A 10,224-nucleotide genomic window follows, 5' to 3' on the forward strand; every position below is an offset into this window, starting at 1 on the left:
AACCAGGCTGCACAATTCATGCTCTTGCTAGCTTAGTGGTTAAGAGCGTTGTGCCAGTAACCGAAAGGTCGCTGGTTCTAATCCCCGAGCCGACTAGTTGAAAAATCTGTCGATGTGCCCTTGAGCAAGGCACTTAACCCTAATTGCTCCTGTAAGTCGCTCTGGATAAGAGCGTCTGCAAAATGACTAAAAATAAATACATATCATTTATAATAAAATAACCTTTTACACAATCATAAAATGTAATACCTTGTAAGTCAAAAATGTTATACAAATATTTTTTTTAAAAGGCAGTGTTAAAAGTTTGCTTACAAACAAAACATGGAAACAAAATATAAAACAGCCACAAACAAAACATGACACACCTGAACACAAAAATACAGAGAGCAAGAGAGAGAGAGTTTACACAGTTTACTCAGATTCAGTAAAATGATTATTTTCATAAGTACATTTTTTAATGACGATTGATGATAATGATTAATGTTAATTAATCAAATCAAATGCTTTGTGTGAAAGCTCTCGGATGCCAACTCCCAGAAACACTGTCAGACAGCGCTTCCTGCTGACCTTACGTTAGAACTACAGTCACAAATGTTCACATGGACCCTCACGTGAATGAGTTACAATAAAAGATGGCGGAGAGGAGGAACCGTGGAAACTACATGGGCTGAATAATTGCAAAGCAAAACATACAAAAGTATCCTTTGTGAAGACGGAGGAGAGGTGGGATGACTGTATGACGCAGGGGACATACGACTGCTGGATATTTTTTTTACTGCAACAGAAGAGTGGACCAGAAGCCTTTCGCATAAAAAGACAAAAAACAAAATAAACCAGAAATGAACGGGGTAAGTTGGCTGTAACAGCTACCTTTGTTATTTTATAATAGGTACAATTCATTTATGACAATAGACAGTGCACTGATATTTCAATTGTAGTTATTTGTTTACTTTATGAATGTCCAACAGTGCACTATGTAAGCCAGCTAGCTATGTTATCCTCCCTCCCCCGGCACTAGCTAGCTAACGTTACTCTATCCTATCGGTTGAATTAGCGAATGGTCGAATGCATGTTCTCGAAAACAGCCTTGTCACAAATAATTAATTCGATGAGTTAAGGGATTTAGCTAACAACTATGGAGGCCCCGTATGTTGTGGGTGTGTTTCGTCATAATAGCCAAATGTTTTTGCTGGCGTCACTGTGGTAGTATATTGACACAGGTCGCTTCTTTTTCATAAGATCATATTAGGAAACTGCCAGAAAGTACCCAACAATTGTTATGTTTGAATGTCCTCCACATTTCCCTGTTGAACGTTTTTATTCAACACCCACATTGTGATGACACACACAGTTTTGTATCGCTATCCTCCTTGTGGGGACCAAATAATTGATTCCTATCCACAATCCTATTCCCTAAACCTATACCTAACTGTAACTTCTAACCCTAATTGTAACCCTAAACCTAACCCCTAAACCTAAAATAGCGTTTTACTATCCTTGTGTGTACCAGAAGTCCTCACAAGGATAGATACACACACTACCTATGTAAGAATACTGTTCAGCTCAGCCTTCAACACCATAGTGCCCTCACACTGCCTGCCCTCCAGACCATCTAGTCTACAGCACCTGGTGTCACAGGAAGGCCAAGAAGATCATCAAGGACCTCAGCCACCCGAGCCACGGCCTGTTCACCCCGCTACTAGAAGGCGAAGACAGTACAGGTGCATCAAAGCTGGGACCGAGAGACTGAAAAACAGCTTCTATCTCAAGGCCATCAGAATGTTAAATAGTCACCACTAGCCAGCCTCTGCCCAGTACCCTGCCCTTAGTCACTGTTACTAGCCAGCTACCACCTGGTACTCTACCCTGCACCTTAGAGACTGCTGCCCTATGTCCATAGTCATTGAACACTGGTCACTTTAATAATGTTTACATACTGTTTTACCCACTCCATATCTATATACTGTATTCTAGTCAAGGCTCATCCTATATAACCACTGCTGTACACACCATTTCTATTCATATACAGTCTATACACACCATTATATACACTGAGTGTCCAAAAAATTAAGAACACCTTCCTAATATTGAGTTGAACACCCTTTTGCCCTCAGAACAGCCTCAATTCGTCGGGGCATGGATTCTACAAGGTGTCGAAAGCGTTCCACAGTGATGCTGGCCCATGTTGACTCCAATACTTCCCACAGTTGTGTCAAGTTGACTGGATGTCCTTTGGGTGGTGGACCATTCTTGATACACACAGGAAACTGTTGAGCATGAAAAACCCGAAACCGGTGTGCCTGGCACCTACTACCATACCCTGTTCAAAGACACTTAAATATTTTTTCCAGTTGTGGAAAAAGTACCCAATTGTCATACTTGAGTAAATGTAAAGATACCTTAATAGAAAAGTGAAAGTCACCCAGTAAAATACTACTTCAGTAAAAGTATTTGGTTTTAAATATACTTAAGTATCAAAAGTAAATGTAATTGCAAAAATATACTTAAGTATCAAAAGTAAAAGTATAAATCTTTTCAAATTCCTTATACGAAGCAAACCAGACAGCACCATTTTCTTGTTTTTAAAATTTACGGATAGCCAGGGGGCACACTCCAACACTCAGACATCATTTACAAACGAAGCATGTGTTTAGTGAGTCCGCCAGATCAGAGGCAGTAGGGATGACCAGGGATGTTCTCTTGATAAGTGTGTGAATTAGCCAATTTTCCTGTCCTGCTAACCATTCAAAATGTAACGTGTCCTTTTGGGTGTCAGGGAAAATGTATGGAGTAAAAAGTAAATAATTTTCTTTAGGAATGTAGTGAAGTAAAAGTAGTCAAAAATATAAATAGTAAAGTACAGATACCCAAAAAACTACTTAAGTAGTACTTTCTAGTATTTTTACTTAAGTACTTTACACCACAATCCATGTCTTAAGGCTTAAAAAGTCCTTCTCCTCTCCTTCATCTACACTGATTGAAGTGGATTTAGCAGGTGACGTCAATAAGGGATCATAGCTTTCACCTGGATTCACCCTTTTTCTCCCCAATTTCGTGATATTACGATCTTGTATCATCACTGCAACTCCCCAACGGGCTCGGGAGAGGCGAAAGTCGAGTCATGCGTCCTCCGAAACATGACCCGCCAAATGGCGCTTCTTAACACCCGCTCACTTAACTCGGAAGCCAGCCGCGCCAATGTGTCGGAGGAAACACTGTTCAACTGACGACCGAAGTCAACCTGCAGGCGCCCGGCCTGCCACAAGGAGTCGCTAGAGCGCGATGAGCCAAGTAAAGCCCCCCGGCCAAACCCTCCCCTAACCCGGACGAAGCTGGGCCAATTGTGCACCGCCCTATGGGACTCCCTGTCACGGCCGGTTATGACACAGCCTGGGATCGAACCCCAGGCTGTAGTGACGCCACAACACTGCGATGCAGTGCCTTTGACTGCTGCGCCACTCGGGAGGCCCCGTTCTGATATTTCTTAATCTATTTTTGTTCTTTTTTGATTATGTGTGTATTGCTAGATATTACTGCACTGTTGGAGCTAGAAACACAAGCACCTAGGATAACATCTGCAAATATGTGTACACGACCAATAAGCTTTGATTTGATTTTACACAGTCGCACACACATACACAAAACACCAATAAATAATTGATGGTGTCCACCTCCTCCTTTTGACAGGACATGTTACTAAACAGCCACTCCATCACTCTCCGGAACCAGAACCACAGCAAGTCCAAATCACCTGCCCTTGATGCAATGACCATCAAACTCACACAGGAGGGAAAGTACACTGGACGCTGCTCTATACAGAATGATGCACCAAGGCAAGGTGATGGTATGTAGTGTATAGTAGCCTTATTATTATTATTTATTATTATAATAATAATATGCCATTTAGCAGACGCTTTTATCCAAAGCGACTTACAGTCATGCGTGCATACATTTTTTTGTGTATGGGTGGTCCCGGGGATCGAACCCACTACCCTGGCGTTACAAGTGCCGTGCTCTACCAGCTGAGCTACAGAGGACCACCTTATCATTTAACTACTGCAGTGCATTCATGTCCTACTCGTTCTATTCTGCTCTTCTGCTTGATCAATTAGCTTGTTGAGTGTGCAACAGATCTTGTTGATTTAAATCCACTCAAGTTGCAAGTGTTTGATCAATGTATTGTATAGAATTGAAAAGGCCTAGATCAATGTGTAAATTCAGTGTAGAGACATTTATTTGCATTGTGAATACTGAGTAGAATGTGTGTTTAGCCTACATTAAACTTAAAAGGTTTGTTAAGAGGTTGGCTTCATCAGGCCCCAGCACTTCACCCCTCCTTCAAAAGTCACATCTTCTCATCACAAGTAAGAAGGAGCTGGGGGTTTGGTCTGAGCAGCAGCTCAATAGTTTAAAGTGGTTTCCTCTCCCCATTTTACATTGGTGTTCTTAGGCAAAACATTAAGGAAAGGAGACAAGGAGATGAAGCTTCTGTAAACTAAACTATTCACATGCACCCTGTTCTATCCTCATCAGACTTTCCTCTCTGCTTTCCCCACCCAGCAGCCAGGAGACTGAACTCTGAGGCGGCATGCATCCTGAAGCTGGCGGACCGTGAGGAGAGCCACAGCCAGTGGCCCTGCAGGACAGAAGAGCACCAGGCCCCCCAGCAGCTTCTCCACTTCTCCCCAGTCTCCTGCCTCCACGCCCCATCTGAGCTCTCCTCCCCTCCTGCCCCCAGTAACAACATCACCCACACCCTCCTCGCCAACAACACTGCCGCTCACCTCGCCAACCAGAGGAGGGACATCCGACGCAAGGCCAAAGGAAAGAAGTCAACACTTAGAATGTAAGTTACCACTGGTTATCAGCTAAACAAAATTCTGGTGTTTTCATACCTTGGGATGTCTTAAATGCATGCACTAAACTGGAGCATGTAGATAATGAAGTAAAAGGGTGTATTTGGATTGAGACTGGTGAACTGCACATCGGTGCACATGGGAGAAGTGCAAACTATCAGGACTAGACTAAACTGATCTTGAGGTAGTGGTAGCTTGGGTACCTGTGTTTTTCTTCTTTCAACAACACCTACGTTGTTGACTTGCCAAACAGAATCCACTTGTCAAAACTTGTTTGCCAAGAAAGTTACAGATTTGCTAAAGTAGAAACAGGCTAGCACCCAGATACCAATGTACTTGTGGCCTTACTGTCTAGAATCTTGATTTTCTATTTTATAATTGATGTACCACAAATGGCTGCAACATTTCTGTTGGACACATAGTGCTTGTTTATTCACTTTCACAAGAAGATGGACATGGCTCATATGTGCCCGTGGATTTAAAAATGGTATTGTTTGTTAATATCAGTTCATACATTTCCTTTCCAGGGCAGAGAGCAGGAATTCCCAAAACCGCAAAGTAACAGACTACTATCCCATAAGGAGAAGCTCCAGGAAAAGCAAAGCAGAGCTGAAGGTGAGCGTAAAGGGCATGTAATACTAAAACATTGACCAATACCATGCTGTTGTTATTAAGCAGTGTATTGAAAGATTAGCAATGCTAGTGTGGGATGAGGACCATGTGTGGAATGAGAACCTAGTTGTTTAGAACACCTGTCATTCTGTTTTATAATTTGCTCAGGGTTCCTACTGTCATGAAAAGTAATGTAATTTTAAAATGGTGTTTTCCAGCCTTGGAAAGTTTTGAAAAGTGATCAAATCCGAAACGTTTTGGGAAATTAATGTAATAATTTCTGTTAATGTAATTTATTTACGCGCAGTTTTAAATATTTGATAAATGAAATAAAAATCAACATATCAGCCAGGATCGCAATGACACTTTAGCGTGTATGTATTTGCACGCACCACTTGCATATGTGCGAGGTGAGTGGACCATTCCTCAAGGAGTTGGTCGGATATTGCAGCAGCAGGTAGGTATAGCCTTTTAAAATATGATAGAGAACAGACTAACTAGGTAGCCAATTCAAAACATATATTGTACCCTCTAGTTAACTGTTTAGCTATTATTAGCATGTATTAATGTTTTCGTCATGTCCCCAAAAAATTATCACCGACATTCGTGATTAAGGCCATACAAAGTTGATTTACTTTTTGAATGATTCATATGATTAATTTATACGATTTTTTTTCTCCAGACTAAACAAATAAAAAAATTTTTTAAAAAAATGATTCACTTCGCCATTGTATTAGTTCGTATTCTGTTCAATCGTGTTGAATCGAATCATGTGAATCAAAATAATAATTTGTGAATCGTGAACATTAATTTTAGGAAAAAATATATGCATGGTCCAATGTGTTCAAATAATTTGACCAATATGTTATTTGGCTCATTTCTGCTATACATTTTTTCTGAGGAAACACTGGTTTGAGGGCTTTTTGTTTGTTTATTTATCAACAACAATTTGGGATGTTTTGACCAAACAAAATATTAAACAAAGCTGACCTTTTTTATGTTTGCAGTGTAACTTTGTCCTTCCTAAATGAAAAGCTTCATAAAATGTGTGAGATGAAATTGACTATAATGGCATTAGCAACTATAAGGACTTGTGTTCTACAATTAGTCTTATGACATAGTCATCATTACATGTCCTCTGTGCTTGTCTTCTCATAGTGTGAACAAAAGAAACACATTGATGATCTGATCATAAATGGGATCGAGGAAGGAATGGAGGTACTCATTGATCACAGCTTCTGAAACTTCACTATCTGACTGGCATGTTTATTTACAGACATTAAATGCATTGTTACCTTTTTATAGCTTGTCATTGATTTTTGGACTATATTGGATTCCAATATCTGAGTGAAATATATTTGGTTCAGGTGCAGCATATTGAGGGGAAGGGTCGAGGAGTGTTTGCCACCCAGTGTTTCCATAAGGGCCAGTATGTAGTGGAGTACCATGGAGACCTGCTGCAGATCACCGACGCCAAAACGAGGGAGGCCGAATACGCGCTCAACCCTACTACCGGCTGCTACATGTACTACTTTCAGTATATCTGCAAAACCTACTGGTAGGTCAAAACACTTCCTCTTTTATGTGTGTGGCATCTCTGGCATATCTGCAAAACAATTTCAGTGTGCTCACAGTTTGCTGCACTAATGCAATCTTTGTTTTAGTTTCATGATACAATAACTTTTCAACCATAACGAACTTTGTTAGATTAACCTAATATCAGCGTTCTTTCAATTGTTTCTCCCACTAGTGTGGACGCCACGAAAGAAACAGGTCGCATGGGCCGTCTGATCAACCACAGTAAGAACGGCAACTGTCAAACCAAACTCCATGACATCAACGGGATACCTCACCTCATCTTGGTGGCATCGCGAGAAGTCGATGAGGGCGAGGAGCTGCTCTACGACTACGGCGACCGCAGCAAATCTTCCATCGCATCCCACCCTTGGCTCAAACATTGATGGAGACAGCTCAAAGAAAAGGGAGAATGCTAACAACACCTTGGTTTCTTAATAGATCGTTTTTTTAAATGTAAAAATTGCCTTAGAATGTGTAGCACATTTTTTTTCGAGAGGGGAAGGGGCATGTGTGTGCGGACAAACTAGGGGAAGGCAGTTTCAAGGATGGGTTAGGTTACAGTGACTTAAACGCATTTAGGTCGAGATGCATCTTCTGAATGTTTGCCGGCATCAATACTTTTTAATATATTTATCCGTCTATATGAAACATGCTAGTTTTTCCAGCACATTTCTTTTTGTATATTTTGTATTTAGACCAGTGCTTCCACGGCATGCAGGTTGTAGTTCAGTGTTATGCATTTTTATACAACGTTTTTCATAATCGGTTGTATAGTAGTTAGTTGCTTAACAATAATTATATTTATGGTGCAGAGGCCTTTCTGAGATGCAAACTAATAAGCCCTCTTTAAAAGGTTCCAAAACCTGGAATATGATTCCAACCATTTAAACTTACAGTTTATTTGAAATGTAAATTTTATGCCATGTTAAGTAGTTGTTTTATGAACTTGAACAAATCTCTACCCATCTTAACACACAAAGCTGTCAAAATGTCCACAAACAAATGCTCCACGAGGATGTATTAAAATAAATATGTATGCTGGGGTGGAGGCATTGTTGAATAAACATGTTTTATGCAAAGTAGATTTTTTTTATATTTTATTACTAAAATCCTGAGAGCATCAGACAGATCACCTCTGTGATGATTGCATGAGGTTGTCCTTCCCAGAAACACATTGATATAAAAGGTTTTATAAATACACAGTTTGATGAAAGTACAGTAACACTTGTTTCTATTTAAAAACGTCTATGGAAGGACCGGCTTTACGAGGTGGGCTTGTTCGTAGGTGATACCAAGAGAAGTTCTGCGATGGTCGGGAAGGGAAATGGCGGCGAGTAGTGTGGGAGAAATAGAGAGAAGGTTAGAGAAGCAACAGCTGTGCTGGAGTGCGATCAATATGGGTGACCGTGCTGATGATATGGAGCGGGAGGATGAGGGTCAAGGACCTGAATGGTCTGTAGTGGAAAGAAAGGAAGAAGAGAGATCATGATACTGAAAGCAGTGGAGCATCTAGTGTAGAAAGCAAAAAGGTCAAGGTAGGAAGCAAGAGTAATGTGTCGGAGTGGTATGTTGTGAAGAGGTTTGATGAGATCACGGACTAATTTACAACCTATCCGACTAATTAATGCCGTAGAGAGAGCCTAGTTAATTGGAAATGGTAGATTGCTAATATTTTGTGGTTGCCAGGCTCCGCAAAGGAAGATTCTGTAAATGGAAAAGCAACATGGGGAAGAAGATTAAAAGCCATGTACCTGGAGCACAGTAGGTGGCGGCATGCACTTTAAACATTTGTTTGCGGACCGCCATGATATCGAAGAAGAAAAGGACAGCTTTAATGAGACACATTTCTAAACGGAACGTACTGAATTAAAACATTTCCTACACGTACTGTTTTGAGTGATGCACACTTTTTTAAATTCCGACTGGTGTCATGCAAAACTAATCAGTAGCTATGTCGCTAACAAATGTACATTTTCAGATATGTGATTACATTATGTAAAGTTGATTTATGAGCTGCGTGTTTTTAAAGCTATTTGTTTTTTTCGCCTCATTGTTTAGTGTCAGAGAAAGAGTTATGAACGACTGGAGTCCAGTGGCAAAAGCCTACGACCCTCTCAAGGCGGGCAGCATCGATGGCACCGACGTGGAGCCCCATGACCGGGCCGTCTGGAGGGCCATGGTCGCCCGCTACAAACCCAACAAAGCCGTGGTGGGGGACCCGCTCCTAACTCTGTTCGTGGCCCGCTTGAACCCTCAAACAACGGAAGAGAAGCTGAATGAAGTGTTCTCCAATTACGGGGACATCCGCCGGCTGCGCCTGGTGAGGGACATAGTGACTGGGTTCTCTAAGGGCTATGCCTTCGTTGAATACAAAGAGGAGAGGTCTGTGGTTAGGGCGAGGCGAGACGCAAACAAACTAGTGGTGGACCAAAGTGAGTTGTTTGTGGACTTCGAGCAGGAGAGGACCCTGAAGGGATGGATACCTCGTCGGCTGGGCGGAGGGCAGGGGGGCAAGAAGGAATCTGGTCAGCTGCGGTTTGGTGGAAAGGACAGACCCTTCCGCAAACCCATCAACCTTCCTGTCACCATGAACCAGGAATGGGGTGGTGGTGGCGGCAGAGAGTGGGAGAGAGGAGGAGGAGGAGAGAGGGAGGAGCGCTACAGAGATGGGTCCCCGAGCCGTGCGAGAGAGACTGATTGGGGGAGGAGAGATGACCGAGACAGAGGGCGAGCGAGAGGTGGAGAAAGGGAGTACCACCGAGAGAGGGATAGGAGTTATGAGAGGGAGTCGACGACGAGAGAGAGGGAGTCGACGACGAGAGAGAGGGAGTCGACGACGAGAGAGAGGGAGTCGACGACGAGAGAGAGGGAGTCGACGACGAGAGAGAGGGAGTCGACGACGAGAGAGAGGGAGTCGACGACGAGAGAGAGGGAGTCGACGACGAGAGAGAGGGAGTCGACGACGAGAGAGAGGGATGACAGAAGACACAGGGATGATAAGTACAGACACAGAGACAGGAGATAACTCAATGGTCCCTCTGACATATCTGAAAGGATCGCATGGGTGGAGAGTGAGGTGGAGCAAGTACTACAATAACTTTTTGACTACATTGGTCTCTTTTTTTCACCTGGTTGGTGTGGATGTGATGTCATCACCCATTTCTTCACTGCACGCCTC

General features: G+C 42.3%; 2 protein-coding genes across 3 annotated transcripts; both read left to right on the forward strand.

Moving 5' to 3' along the window:
- Positions 1 to 602: 602 nt before the first annotated feature.
- On the forward strand, positions 603 to 8,128 carry LOC121574138 (N-lysine methyltransferase KMT5A-A). Of its 2 annotated transcripts, none has more exons than XM_041886755.1 (7): positions 603 to 848; positions 3,688 to 3,844; positions 4,561 to 4,846; positions 5,384 to 5,471; positions 6,627 to 6,686; positions 6,836 to 7,026; positions 7,219 to 8,128. In XM_041886755.1, exons 1-7 carry the CDS (start codon positions 840 to 842, stop codon positions 7,427 to 7,429), a joined length of 1,002 nt encoding a protein of 333 aa, XP_041742689.1. In that variant the 5' UTR covers positions 603 to 839; the 3' UTR covers positions 7,430 to 8,128. The 2 variants fall into 2 exon arrangements, with proteins under 2 accessions (XP_041742689.1, XP_041742690.1); XM_041886756.2 differs by having other exon boundaries at positions 604 to 848; positions 4,564 to 4,846.
- Positions 8,129 to 8,829: 701 nt separating this feature from the next.
- On the forward strand, positions 8,830 to 10,143 carry LOC121574258 (U11/U12 small nuclear ribonucleoprotein 35 kDa protein). The gene is made up of 2 exons (XM_045222762.1): positions 8,830 to 9,869; positions 10,101 to 10,143. The coding sequence occupies exons 1-2, from the start codon at positions 9,055 to 9,057 to the stop codon at positions 10,141 to 10,143; spliced, it is 858 nt and encodes a 285-aa protein (XP_045078697.1). The 5' UTR covers positions 8,830 to 9,054.
- Positions 10,144 to 10,224: the final 81 nt, after the last annotated feature.

The sequence above is a fragment of the Coregonus clupeaformis genome, chromosome 9, assembly GCF_020615455.1.
Source record: "Coregonus clupeaformis isolate EN_2021a chromosome 9, ASM2061545v1, whole genome shotgun sequence".
Taxonomy (NCBI): domain Eukaryota; kingdom Metazoa; phylum Chordata; class Actinopteri; order Salmoniformes; family Salmonidae; genus Coregonus; species Coregonus clupeaformis.